The sequence below is a fragment of the Pyxicephalus adspersus genome, chromosome 8, assembly GCF_032062135.1.
Source record: "Pyxicephalus adspersus chromosome 8, UCB_Pads_2.0, whole genome shotgun sequence".
NCBI classification, from domain to species: Eukaryota; Metazoa; Chordata; class Amphibia; order Anura; family Pyxicephalidae; genus Pyxicephalus; species Pyxicephalus adspersus.
Window position 1 is genome coordinate 37,175,834 of NC_092865.1, and position 15,561 is coordinate 37,191,394.

Sequence of the window (15,561 nt, forward strand, 5' to 3'; positions counted from 1 at the left end):
TTGGAGAGGCTGGTTTGGATTTTATGCATCTAATTATTCAGCTAAAAGTGTATATTTCTGGTGTTTTGTTAAACCAGAATATGTGATTATTCATTTTAATTCTTACAAAATGTAGCTTAGAAAATTATCATTATGTACCACCCAGAACTGATCAGGGAGGCTGTTTAGCTCTTCTGTCAGCAATCCAGTGCCCCATACTCTACATTTCTACCCCCTTTTAATTTGTAATTGTATTCTGCCCACCGACACTCTGTCTTGACCAAATTGTGTGTTGTTTCATTGAGATGATTTGAAGTCCTAATCCAGCCTGTTGTCCAGCAGGAGCTTTGTATAACCCTAAACTTGAATTAGTTGGGTTTCAAGATTTCTTCACCATTTCAACACCCACTTTTTTTCTAAAAAAATAAAGTGCTTTTTTCAAAGGGTCCCATAAAGAATCAGTGTTGTATCTTCAGAACACAGAGTATTATTTATACAGTACTATTCATCACTGTATGGGTCTGCCTTAATTCTTCTGTCTTCATGTGTGTGCGCCCACAGCAACCAATCGAATTACATCTGTTTTCTAGTTGGAAATTTAGCAGATGACATTTCAGTAGATATTCAGTCTTTTTTTTTCTTTCTTTTATTTAATAAACCCTAGCTAATGCTTTTGTTTTATTTATAAAATTACGAAACATTTAAACAAGTGCAGTTTAGGCCCACATTTAATGTTTGGCCTTTGCTCCACAGCAATTACATTATCTCTACTGACCTTCCTCTGCAGTGGACAACATATAATTTTTTTTTTTGCCAAAGGAACCCACTGACAGTTTGTGGGTACCAAACTGTTGTCCGCAGTAATATATTTTCTAAATGGAGGTGATGAAGGTGGATGACCAGGTACATATTATACCTGGCTACTAAATGTCTAAACAGGCTTGGGTACACACATCCATCTCTGGTCATTGTGGAGGTGTGCTAAACTAATATTCTAGCCAGTTGCATGGTTTAAAAACTTCACCATTTTGTAAATGATCTGGTACACTGGTGAGAGAAAAGACTGTGTATATATTTTGAATTCTATATATGACCAAGGAGTAGGTGTAGTTAAAATAAATAAATTGTGCATGTATGTGTGTCAAAAATATATTGAGATAGATAGATAGATGTAGAAATCTTTTTTTATAGGATAGTGATTTTCTCTGAGCAAAAATGAACATGATTGAAGTACGAGGATCATTAAAAAGAAAGCAGTAATTGCAATTTTTAAATACAACAGACACATGCGTGGTGCAGCTGAAGTGTTTTAAGTCAGGCTGCAGTTTTTTCCTTTTTTTTCTTATTTCCTTGTGGTTATTTAGTGTTAAAAATGTCTTTTTTCTTTCTCCAACTTCAGCTGCCAAAGGGATGTTTTGTTGGTGTTTTAATCCGTGACATCTGTCACTTCTCTAAAGTTTTAAACTTAAGTTAAAGTAAATGACACTCTGGATGTATAGTATAAATTTTCCAAGCAGCCAACAATATGTGTAAGGAGGTAGCAGGAACAAAGGAATGTTAAATGTAATCTCTATCCACATGTATAAAAAGGTGTAAGACACTTTATAAATCTCATTAAGACTTAACTAACACTCAGTTAAAACTGTCATTCTTTACTTAACACCACTACTTTTATGCTTTGTCTCCATTCCTTTATCTGTTTCTCCAGAGTGTTATAATTACCTGCTGTATATAATGCAAAGTCTGCCGCCAAGATTTTTCTAGGCTTTGCTTCCGCAAATAGAGCATGATACAATTGGAGAATAAATGGTTTCATGTAGTACACCTATTACCAGTACACTTCGTTTAGTGTTTCCATATCTTCCTATCTCCTGAAAGTCAATGTAGAGGCCTTCCACTTGATATTCATTTGATTTTTTTTTTTTTTATATGAGCATCTTATAATTGTTCACCCTTTTGTGGTGGAAGGAACTGGGTAAAGACAGATTTTTGCAAATTTCTGGTCTTGAAGTTTATATTTATCTCTTGACAAATAATGTAGAAAAAAGTGCTGATTTCTTTAATTATTAAGTTTGCATATACTAGGTATTAAAAAATGTTTCTTTTCGAGGAGATTTTTTAAGCAGGGTATTATTGCATTTAATGTGCACTGTGCATATACAGGACCATCAAAGAAGTGTGATAACGAGGAAGAATGATTCACAGTTTCCTACAGTTCCTCTTATAAAGCAGAACTTTCTTTTGTATGGATAAAGTACAGGTTTATAATAAATGTGGGTTTTACTAATCGTAAACTCTGGCAGCTGTTCCAAAAATGAGGAATGCAGAAATTCTAGTCACCAGTATTGCCTGTGGTCCTACAATGGTGTCTGCACTGCAGATATGCAATATCTAGGGGTTTAGCTGGTGGCTAAATAAAGGCTTCCTCAGAGTGGGGGATCTAGTATTCGGTAGTTCTATGTTAACTTTGGAGCACTTAATACAATTGGAAGAATTACCCCCCCCCCCCCCCCACTAACAACTTTCATTACGCCCAAATTCAGTCATTTGTATGTGCCACGTTGTGTCAGAGCCCTCCACCCTATACCAGAAGCTCATTTGAGACTTCATGCAAGTCATTAACTGATTCCGTTGGCCAGATATCCATTTTATCCTCAATCTTCTCTCCAATGGGGGGGTTATTGAAATAGTATCTGACATTTGTGTCTATTTTTATATTGCTCTATAATTTGAATTTCCTCAAACCTGTGGACAAACAGACAACCTAGCTGAGGAGTGAGGTGATGTCAATGATTAACACTCCATATTAAGGTCAAGTCACAATCATCCCTCTAAACCCATGGTATTGCAGCACGCTCTCTGTGTGTGCGCCATTTTTTCATGAAATACAGAGCGCATATAAGGTAATACGTATTTTTTGGAAGGTCCAATTTAAAAAAAAAATATATAATTCACTTTGCACACGAACTAGCTTCACCAGAGATCTTATTAACTATATATAAAGTGCCAACATATTATACAGCACTTTACAGTAAATAGGAATCACCTTCCTTTAAAGCCCCTGATACCTAAACTATATAAACATCAAATGATTCTCGTTTAAGGTTGTGCTCTTCTCTGGCTAATATCTGATATGTACAGTGCTCTTACATCTTGAAAGATGTTTCCAGCCACAAACCTGTGAGGTCCATCAGGCGTCTGTATGGGGCTTTGCGAAATGTCAGTTGAAGATTTAGGCAATTGACAGACATCCCCCAATAAGTGAACCATCAGATTTACTATACAAAATATTACATGTAACCATATCTTGGATTTTTTTTTTTGGTTTTCCTAAGCAAATAAAATATACACTGTGATTGGTTTATCAACACAGCTTTGGGAATAAAGTGAAACTTTGAAATGTTTGTCAGTTTTCATTCATTTTATCTTGTGAACAAGTGGAACCTTTTCTGTCTCTGTTCCTGTTGGGGAAGTGAATATTCATAATAAATGAATAGAAGCTTGTGAACTCCTCTATGTCTCCGGAGTAAAAAAAAAAAAAAAAAAAAAGACACATTTCTCCTCACAAAAAGGTTTCACTTATTCTTAATATAGTGTTAGTGAAGATTCCTAACCCCTTTTGTAAGCCTTATTACAGGAAGGGAGGCTAGCTCAACAAGGGGCATCCAAACCACAATAAAAACAAAAAAAAAAAAGATTTGTTTGCTGCTTCACTTGTAAAGTTTACGTGAGCTGACACATTTTTAGGTCCACTGCAGCACTCTCCCCTACATAAATGTCTGAGCAAGGAAATATTTGCCTGTAATTCAATGTATATTATTCCTTATTCTATTACATTGGTTTGTGAGGCAGACATGTGGTCTGTAATGGGCACTGCATTATATAACAAAAAGAAGTAAAGACATCTGAAGGTGGAGTCCGACTGACATGAGACATGTAAATTTATTTTTTTTTTTTTTTTGTTTTTAATCCAGATGGCTGCATTACAAAGCCCATTTTATGGAGACAAGATGAACCTGTACTCATTGTGTAAGAAGATAGAACAGTGTGACTATCCCCCTTTGCCATCTGATCACTATTCTGAGGAGGTATGCTGAAGTCTTTAGAGATCATGCTGTAATTATATTCCAGTGGTTAAAATAAGATTTTTATATCAAATAGTTTGTTTTATTTCATGGACTGTATTAGTCAAAAAACAAAGTCTTAATTTGTCTGCACACTTACACGTGGTGGTAGAGTCAGGCACACAATCCAGAAATGCAATACAGCTCAAAGGCAGCTCCCATATAAGAAACGAGAAAGGATCTAATAAATGGGGCCCAGGACTGCAGTTTAACCTGCTAGGGGGGTTCTGTTTTCACCACTGTATCCAAAATTCCAAAATGAAAGACTTCTGGTGGTATTTTTTTTTTCATGCGCAATGGGTCTACATCTGACTGTGTAATCCAGAAGGCTCACAAATGCAGCAATATGTCCCTCTAAATTTCTGATTCCTGGATATCCAGCACAATGAAGCTTTCCTCTCCAGCCTTACTGTCCCTGGCCCTCTTTTTTCATTCATTGCATTTCAGTTTGGTCAAGAAGGCTTAGTCTAACATGTGGGTGCTACCACAGCCTTCTGTTTTCAGGTAGCTGTGTACAGCTCTCTGTCTTCTATTCCCATTATCTGTGATCTACCTACCTTGTAGTGATGTCACAGCCTGTGAAATGTGTAAGTATCGAAAACATATTTAATAATGTAATTGTTTAAAAGGACAGGAGAAACAAGGGAAAGCAAAATATAGGCAGAATAAACAATACCCCTCACCATTAGATGGCACTTCTACATCATGCTCAGATATGCCAATTTGCCAAAAAAATTAAAAGCAAGTTAAATAACTGTATGAAAAAAAACAAAAAAAGGAATTACACAAATATTGTGAATCCCATACATTAACTTTAGTGCAATGCCCCATAGCAACCTTGGTATCTTCTGCTTATAGTAAAAGTGTAGATTTTTTTTTTTTTTTTTTTTACACATTTATAGGTTACTGTGCAGACAAATCTTTGGCACAAAAAACATTACAATTATTTTTTTTTTTCTCCTGAGTGTTTGCATACTGCAACTTTGTTAATTTATTTTTCAATTAAATTTGAGGCAAGCTTCAAATAAAATCTACATGGTGTATTCACAGAATTTAAACACTCACTAATTTCTGGACTGGCAGATTGATTTTTGGCTTTTTTTTATTTATTTTTGTATGAGGATGCATTTATTTTACCTGCTGATTGATGGTGGTTTCTCGGTAAGGAGGCCATGCATGTATTGTTTGCTCCATTCTTTCCATATACAGTGATACACAATGATAGTATAAGTGTCAGGGGCAGCCTTTTGTTCTGCCACTCATATTGTCTCCTCCTTCCTTTTCCCCTCTTCTCACTTTCCCCCTCTTTTGGTTTTCCAGTGTGCACATGAATATTTCACATATCTGCATCCTCATCGCCTATTCTCCTTGACTAATTTTCAGACTGTCCGCATTTGCATTTCACATGGTAGCTTATTAGGAAGGTACAGGGATGCTCCAGGATGGCAGTTGCCATGACGACCTGCTAGAGGATTATAATGAGGGTACCACTCAGCGGAGCGGATGTGCCGATCCTGCCTGCAGGGCTGCGATTCTGCAGCTAAGTGTGAATCCGGAGTCACTGCCCAGGGGCATGAATCAAAAAAACCATGCCCCATAGAGGATCTCCCAGTTAGAGAGACAGATACATTTTTGTAATATTTTCAGTTTCTACTTAAAAGCTTCAACCTGAAAAACACCTACCTTAAGTTAACTCCTTCACTGCTAATGCATACATGATAAAGCTTTTCTTAGGTAACATTAGTGAGAAGAAACAGATGTCATGCACTGCCATAAACAACAATTTTCGGTGCGTAAATATATGTTCATTTTAGTTTTAAACGCTGAAATGTCAAATAATGCACACATAAATTTAAATCTCCAGTAACAATTTATAGATGAATGTTGTGAGGATGTTGATCATAGAAAAAAATCAAAACGAGTTTCATCATGCAATAATGTTTTGTATTCCTTATCTGCTGTTTTGGTGTTCCAGTTGCAATAGTTATAACCTATACCTCTGATTGTGATACGTAAATATTTTAATATGAATAGGTAGCTAACAAAATTTCCCTCTTTATTTCCCCTTTTAAAGTTACGCATGCTGGTGAACACTTGTATAAATCCGGACCCTGAGAAGAGACCAGATGTTACCTACGTGTATGAGGTTGCCAAGCGTATGCATGCCTTGACCGCCAGCAGCTAGATTAGTATGCACCAGGACTCTGTAAACCCACAGTCCTCCATTTTCAAGAATGTTCAAGCCATATATACTGTTGAAGGAGGGCAAAGTTTTAAAACTCCATATGTCTATGGATGAAATTTTTTATTATAATTAGCTTGAGGAATTTTTTAAATATAGGCACCCAATTTTTTTTTTTGCACTGCTGGACTTTGCCCTTATCCTACAGTCAGGTTTAGGCTACGTTAACAGCATTTTCACTATAGACTATTAAGTGAGCACCCTAAACCTCTTACAAAGCCCGATGGCCATACATTTAGGTTTGCAGTAATGGCTGATACTGGTCTAGTGCTCTTTATATAGATTTTATAAAAGGAAAGGCCTGCGTGGTAAGACATTGTAAATTGTGCCTGTTGATCCAATATGTGCCTTCCTGAGAGTTTTACAGAATAAAGGATATTGTTATAAACAACGTTGATAAGGTACAATTAACTTGTCATGTAAGTGTGGTCAGTCTATGGCACAACACATAAAACAGGATTGGCCTGTTAACTTGGGGGTTGATTGGTCAAGTCAGCTTTAAGTTTTAGACCTTTTGCTACCAGGCTGCTTTTTTGCTTTTTAAGGTAATAAAAGAGGAATATTGTGCCTTTTAAACAATTTAACTATAGTGCAATGTAATGCTTTGTTTTTCCATTTTTCTCGAATATATATATATAGTTTTTTTATTTATAAATAAAATTACTTTTATGATGTATTCCACAGCAACAGTAAACTATTTTACAGTCAGGTTCCTGTGACATGAATTTTGTTATGTGCAAACCAAATGCTATATATTGAGCATCTCTGATGTGAGACAATCACCCTGCTGACAAGTCCTGCCTCTGCACCTGTGTACTGGCTATCTACTTCACTTTCATGACTGTTAGAAACTGCTTCTATTTTAATAAAATAACTCATAGGACCAAAACCAACAATTGGCTGGAATGTTTTACCAGTACGTAATATATAGTCATTTGTTTGGCCAGTAAAATAGATTCTTTATTGAGTATTGGGAGCTCTTACAGAATAGTTCACTCTCTTCTTTTGCTATGCAACTTTAGTACTGGTACTTTAAAAAGACCACATGCAGTTTATTCAGATATTTTATTTTTGATAGATATTAAGCTGGAATACCCATAAGGGTTAAACTCCTGTATGCCTTTTTCACATAGTGCCTTTTTATGTTATATTATGGTTTGGAAGATTGGAAAAATATATTCATCCTATTTCCTCTAGATGTTATGAGTTCTATGCCTTTTTCAGTGTTACTGCTATAATACAGAATGAAATTCCTTAATTGGAGGTAATCAGGTGTTCAGCCTGCTTTTGTCTGACTGAATCAACAGTAAAAGACAGTTTTTTGCTGACACTTGTTGAACAGTGATTTCAACCATCTGAATTTAAATATATATATATATATATATATATATATATACACACATAATACCTTGTCCTGAAAATGCAGTACTCCGTGTTAACGAAGACCAATAATATTTTAGTAGTGGTCAGTGCTCCGTATTGTTAGCTGACCATTGCTTTTTTTGACCTGAGCAGGCTCAGATATTGAGCACTTACGATCACGGTACCTTTGGAATAAAATCAGGTGGTCTTCCTTTAACCTCTATGTAAAACAAAACAAATGTCCATGTGCAATTATTATTTCCTGCACTAATATTTGCAGAAGGCACACAATTCAGCTCATACTTTGATGTAAAAGCAACAACTGCTGTATTTCAGTATATTCGGTTATGGTCCTTAAGAAAACTGCTAGTTCTTCATACTTTAGTAAACAGCCTTGTATAATTAAGACTGTATATTTTTAAGACTGTCTTATTTTTCCCATCCCCCTGTGTTTTCTGTGTTCTTGTGAAGGAATATCTCTATCACCTTTAACCATTTCACTTCTAGAGAGTCTGCAGCATTTCCCAGACTGACAGTGAAGTGGTGGATATTAGTATGTACATACAGTAATAATGTCACTGTTCACCTTACATATTTATTTGAACTGAACTGTTATTGCATTCAGTGCTTTCTTTGTATAATGAATATCCAGCTATTATAACTGTGCATAGTACAGTCTTATGTTTGGCCTTTTCATTGAATCATACTGTAAAACGTTTTCTAAACCTGTATCCAGTAAAATGCAGCAAGTGTCTGCTGTACAATTTTGCATTATATAAATAAACTATGAATTTCCTAGCCTAATGTCTTTTGTGGTTGTTTCAGTGTACGACTGTATAGGGTGTTGCAAAAAAATGAAATCTTTGTGATGCAGGGTAAGTTATTTAACACAAAGTTAGGTAGAACTATACTAAATATTTTAACCCCAAAACTGGTATATGTGAAATGGGTGGTGGTAGGTATTAGTTACATGTAAAGCAATATATCTACCCTGCATTGTATTTATGAATAATTTGCATCCAATAACTTCATTTTTCTGGCTACCTTTGGTAATTTTATCTTGGGCTTTGTCTGAGTATTGGATCTGCTCCTTTAATACACTTTTTCTTCAATTACTTATAAAAGACTGAAACAATATATGGCTGTGCTGAAAAGTTATAATCCCTGTGAGTGCAGGCACACATTGTTTCAGCAGTTGTTGATGTAAGTAAGCTTTTTGCACAGCGTCTAATTAGGTCTGCAGGTTTATAATCTGTTATTGTGATTCAGATAGGATTTGGCAAGGTTGTATTTCTTTCCTCCTCTTTTTTTTTTTTTTTTTTTCCTCTGTCATTTGTTCCTATATTTCTTTGAAGAATAATATAAATGTATATTAAATGTCTTAGATGGTCAAACCTCCGCTGATATTGCAGTATATTCCTGTTTTTTTTTTTTTTTTTCTGTTGTCGTCTTCTTGTGTATGTGTCTGTGATACACACCATGCCCATACATATGTATGTACACAAACTCTCCAAAGCATTTGTACACTACAAACATATGTCGCACACGGTTGTTGTACACATTTCCCTGCTCTGTGTATCATTGACCTCAAAGCTACAGCTCATTGTATAGTACAAACCACGACTCCTCACCCCGCGGTGAGGTATTAATGATTTATCTTCCTCAATACAAACACGAAGAGGGGGGAGATGGGGGGAAAAGCTGTCCTTAAACTTCCTCAAAGTAAAAACGGTTTGCTGTGGGTTTAAATTCTTCCTAATCCTTTCTAAAGCAAAACGAAGCAATTATTTTGTCTCTCCTACAGATGTTTTGCTCCACACGGCCATCCATAATACCTACTGTTATTAGCAAAAAAGCCGCTCTGTTGAAGAAACCTTCATTAAGCGGAATCCCGCTGATACAGCTATTGATCCAAAACCTCTTGTAGGTTCTGCTGGACACAATATCCTCTCACTCTGCTCCCCATTTCCCTCCAGGGATAAAAAGGCCAGATTAAAAAAAAAATTGGATTATTTTATATTTTTTTTCAACCATACCACAGAGTTATTTCATTTGCAAGCGGTTTTCAGAATCAAAAAAGTCAAGATCTTCAGAGGACAGAAAAAATCGAAATCTTGCTTTTCCCTGCGGTCAACCTCAGGAAAAGTGTTTGATAGAATTTAAATGTTCACTTCACACTAACAATTACTATTCATGTCGCTCTTTTGATGTTACATGCAATGGATCTGTGGTATCTTCCGTACATCTAAATACTGCTGAACTGTGGAACGGTGTCATTATGTGTGTGTGTATGTATGTGTGTATGTATATATATATATATATATATATATATATATATATATATATATATATATATATATATATATATATATAATGTTTTATGCATGTCAATTTTAATCTTTGCACTGATCCGTAGCAGTTTATCACAAAATATTGCTGGACCTCAAATATTGCTGTTAGTTACACATTTGCTGGGATTTTCTTGATCATAAATCATGCTGTGCGTTAGGAGCCTTAGTGGCTACATTTAGTGTTTGCAGTCTGGAGATCTACTGCGCTTTTGCTCAATAGTTGAATGTACAAAGTAAAGTACAAACTCCCCTGAAATAATAAATTAAAATATAAAGAAATCAAAGTGCAATTTAAATCTTTATATGATCAGTACCTGAAATGATTTGAGTAGTTGCGCACTTGCTTTGTTTTGGAACTATTGTTAATTTTAGAAACATAGGATTTGTCTGCATGGAGCCATAGGTGGTCCTTTATAGTCAGATGCTGCTAGTCACAAAAAAGCAAATATATAAAAGTAAGGGAACTGAATAAAATGTAAAACAGAGCCTTAGGGTGAATATGCAAAGACACACAGTAGACATTGAAGAAGATGATGATAAAATGAGCATTTGTTTACTTGCCTACTATATAAATAATATGATGTTTTTGCAGTTACACTATCAGACCCTGTGCAAAAACATCTTTTATGTACTGGGAAAAATGTACATACAAAAAATGTACGTGAATGATTGATAAACAGTTCTGCCTGGAGAATACAGTTCAACCTGTTTTGTACTGAAGACATAGGGAGTCCAGTTGTCATGAGCAATAGCAACTGTATTTTTTCCATACACCTATATTTATATAATTCAGAGTGTCAGGAAAGTCTTTGATGAAGGCTTTATGACATTGATGAAGGCAGGGAGGATGTAATACTGGCAGTGTTGGGGACAGCAGATGTGGCAACTGGGGGAAGTTGTCAGGAGTAGTGGGATGTATAGGTGAGCTGATGGGTATTGAGAGCAAGCATGGGGGGTTGGTAGGAATGTTAGCAAGGATGGGTGAATAGGATTGTTGATTTGGGTATTGTGGGAAAGGTAATGGCTGACAGAATAATAAAAGGTGGGGGTTGTTTGATGGCAGAGTAGTGGGGAACTTTATTACTTAAGCCAACTTCAATTTGGCCTTCGAATCTCACACTCTCCAAAAACAACTTTAAAAAGGTAGCCAGTGACCTCTTAAAAGCCAGGTCATAAGGCAACTGTTCTCGTCTTCCTCTCCACCTTTTAAACCACCTGCTGACAGCACTATACAAGTAATTTCCCAATAGGATGCAACATCTTCAAAATATGCCTCTTCCTATGTCTAGAGATCTCCAAAATTTTTGTACATGTTCTTATTTCTTGTCTCAAAAACGACAACATCCTCTTATCTGGTAATCTGCTAACTAGATTCTCTCCTTCGCAATATATGAATGCTGCATTTTGATTTATCTATCTTTCCCATTATTATCTGCTGCTTTCCCCAGCAAATTTCTTTATTGCCTTCCATTAGCCCCATCAAGTTTAGGCTACCATACTTGACATAAATCATCCCCCAGCTCCTCTCTTGCTTATATTTTTTGGCTTTATACATAAACACCTAACTGTTCTCTCTACTCTGATGAGCTACTAATAACCTTTTAACTTGTAGCTTCAAGACTTCTCTAGGGCTGCCAACTCGCTCCTCCTTAAAGTTGCCTACCCATCTTTCTTTTAACTATTACCATTTTGCCACAATTTTATTTCCCCCTACCTTGTATATACCTACCTGTGTCATAATTTGTTGTTTACAAATACAACCATGACATCTGCAGCCCCTAGGTATTGAGCAATGCTGTGTAATGGGTTGGCGCTTTATATAAGAATATAATTAAAAGGTACGCTCACCTCACTATTTTGATGTGACATTTTGGGAACATAAGATAGAATTATGTGTGGAATTGGTCAGTAAAGATTTTTTTTTATGCAGTTTCTGATAAGGGAGTGTTTTCTTAATGATTTTCATACCAATGGTTTACCAGTGTTGTGTTTCTGGACCTGAACGTTAAGAAAAGTTTGTTGGCCACAGCCAACTTGCTTGGAACAGTTGCATGTAAGACTTCCAGGGGAGCAGGAAGACAGGACATTGTAACTGCATCAAATGAAAAGATACACTTGGCACATCCATCACTTGTTTACAGAGTGAACAAGTAAAAAAAAAAGAAAGAAAGAACCCAAAAATGTGGTCCATTCTTTGTTTTAACGGATATTACAGAAAATGTTTCCTGAATTTTTCATTTTCAGCACCCCAGAAAGAGCTAAAACACTGCTGTAACCCATTTTAGAAATGCTATGTTTTAAGAAGTAAAGGGACAGGAGGTATATAAAGCCAGGAACTTGGTAGAAAGTTCACCCTGTGATCCAAATAAGCTAGAACTTCCTAGAGAGATTACATTTGCAGCTTTGCAAAAAAGAACTCAACAACCACTCTTTTTCCAAAGCTGAAAACTAAAAAGTCTGCCACATTATCAAAGAAACATTACCGTGAATGGGACAGGATTTTAACCGTGTTTTGTTGCCTGGTCCCCTCCAGAGTCTCCATTTCCTACTCTCAGCTACAGACATGACATTGTTGCCCCTTATTTCATATGTTTGAGAGTCCTCACATTTCTAAGCTGCTATCTGAACCTGAAGGTCTGGGGCCAGGCAAAAAAGACGCTCTGTACTACAGTCTTTTCGCTATACTTTTCAGTGCACACCAAGCAATTATTGTAAAAGTGCTGGTAACACGGGAACAATTGTGAACAAATTTTTGGTTGACTTCAATTTTTAAGCTTATTTACAATAAAATAGGTATGCAGATTCTGAAAGTGCAGTTAATTTTCTTCTATTACATCAGTTTTTTTCTCTACCGCATATATTAATGCGATTACTCCAGCGTAGATTTGTATAGGCTAATAATTTACACGCAAGACAGTGTGGTCAGAGGTTGTGTGCTGCTCTACATAGTGAATAAGCAAAATTAATTTTCTACTTCCACACCTATTTTCTTTCTTTCAGATCATGTCTGGCTCTCGTCGTAAGTGCCTAAATCATGTCTGTTTCTCGTCGTAAGTGCCTAAACAACCCTGATTCATTTTGTTATATCTGTGGTAGTTTCACTATTCCCAGTGAAAGGGAGAACATCAGCACATTTATAGAGCAAGCTCAATTGGCATTTTTGGCATATTTCAAAGTTAAACTTGGTGACCAAGATAAGTCTTGGGCCCCTCATAAGGTGTGCAGTGTGTCAAGGGTTTTCAGATGTGGACAAAGGGAACACGTGATAAGATGCCATTTGGTATACCTATGGTTTGGCGAGACCCAGAAGATCATTTCAGTGACTGTTACTTTTGTATAGTAAAAACTTCAGGATATATAAGAAAAATTAATGTTAACAGAGTATCCTAGTCTACCATTGGCTTTATGCCCAGTGACTCATTCAGATGAAATTCCAGCGACCGTTTTTGTTACACTACCCTCTCTTGAAGAACATGATTGTGGTGATGAACTAGGTGACAGCAACAATGAAGAGTTTGAAATTGAAGAGGACTCTGTAAGGGATTTGATCAGCATGAATTGAGTAATTTGGCATGTGATTTGGGACTATCGAAGGAGGCTTCAGAACTCCTAGCATCAAGACTGTGTGAGAAAAACTTACTTGAAAAAGGAACAAAGGTATCGTACTTTCGAACCAGAGAAATTGCATTTCTGCAGTACTTTAGAAATGACAGTGGCTTTGTGTATTGCCATAACATACCTGGTTTAATGGAGGAATTGGGAATTCCAATTTATAACTCAACTGAATGACGACTATTTATCAATAGCTCAAAGCGGAGCTTAAAGTGTGTCCTCCTTCACAATGGCAATATATTTGTGTCAGTGCCAATTGGCCATTTAGTTTCTATTTGTGAAAAATATGCAGACATAAAGAGAGTAATTGAGTTGTTGCAATGTCACCAACACAATTGGGTCATCTGTGTTGACCTTAAAATGGTATGCTTCCTTCTTGGTCAGCAACATGGATACATCAAGTACCCCTTTTATCTGTGCATATGGGACAGCAGAGCTCGTGAGAGGCATTGGGTGGAAAGGAATTGGCGTCCATGATCTGCCCTAAAACCAGGTGATCCAAACATTCTACATGAGCCACTTGTTGATAGAATATTATATTCCCGCCTCTGCACATGAAACTGGGTCTGATGAAGCAGTTTGTTAAAGCTTTTCCAACTGAAGGAGACTGTTTCAAGTACCTCATTTTGGCGTTTTTAGCCTGTCATTTGAAAAAAATAAAGTCCGGTGTGTTTGATGGTCCACAGATTCGGCAGCAAATCAAAGATGAACATTTTATCAGGACAATGTCAGAAGTCGAAAAGAATGCTTGGTTATCATTTAAAGACATTGTCAAGGACTTTCTTGTAAACAGACGAGCAAATAATTACACAGAAATTGTCCAGGAACTCTGAGCTACAAAATGTTGGTTGCAATATGAGCATCAAGGTACATTTACTGCATAGCAATCTTTCTAACTTCCCCGAAAACCGTGGTGCAGTCAGTGATGATCAAGGTGAACGATTCCACCAAGATTTGAAGGACCGAATTAGGGTAGATGGGATGTACATATGATGGCTGACTATTTTGTTGGAGCATCCGGCAGGATTGTCCTAACACTGAACACTTTAGGTAAAGCTATAAGCGTAAATTTTTACCTTAACCACTTACCCGATTATTATTCAAATGTTTTACTGTAAAAAAACAAAAAAAACAAAAAAAAAGTCATATATCATGTTAACATGTTTGGTTTTGCATCATTGTCCATGTTGGCTCTTTGTTGTGTTTTCTTCTATCCTTTCCAACCTTATAGGTGCATTTTGTGTTTGGCCAAAACAATGTAATTAGGGGTGCTACTAAATAGAACTTAATGACCGCTTTCGCTCAGCTATAATATTACAGGGGCAGTCAAACGCTTGGCTCTTGCTTGTGGGAGTTTGTGGTCGCCTGCTTTTACATTGTAGTTTATGTGGGGGTCTGATATTTATGAGACATGCCACGAAAAGGTTATAGCTTTTTCTCTGGTTGGACCAGAGGAAAGTATGTTTTAAAGTGCAGTCACAGATATTCAATAAGTACACTTGCTGTTTGCATTCCTCTAGCATTCAACCCTTGCAGATTTTTAAATCCTGGAGTTTAGGATTAAATGAACTGTCCCCGTATTCTGAAGTAATAATGCAACCCTTATTCATCTCTATGGCTACAGACAGTGGGTTGTGATAAACTACTCCATAACCCCCTTCACCTTTTTATTCTCTGCGAGCACTCACTGCCTCATCTCATCCAATGAAAACAATGCTGGTGGTGATGAAGTATTAATTGCACTACAACCAAACTGCCTGTGTGAACTAGCCCTCAGCTGTTTTCCTCTAAGTTTATATTGCTACAGAATTGTGGCAGCCTGTAAACAGACAGCGAGTGTTTCTAAGTTGTTAGAATATAAGACATGGGGCACAAATGTATTGTCCAGACA

General features: G+C 36.5%; 1 protein-coding gene across 2 annotated transcripts in view; it reads left to right on the forward strand.

Moving 5' to 3' along the window:
• Positions 1-8,505, forward strand: part of NEK7 (NIMA related kinase 7) — a 49,988-nt gene extending 41,483 nt beyond the window's left edge. For both annotated transcript variants that reach the window (XM_072420057.1, XM_072420058.1), the window contains 2 exons: positions 3,954-4,067; positions 6,178-8,505. In XM_072420057.1, the coding sequence (XP_072276158.1) occupies positions 3,954-4,067; positions 6,178-6,288 (225 nt within the window). In that variant the 3' untranslated portion in view covers positions 6,289-8,505. The remainder of the gene's footprint in view (positions 1-3,953; positions 4,068-6,177) is intronic.
• The last annotated feature ends 7,056 nt before the right edge of the window (positions 8,506-15,561 follow it).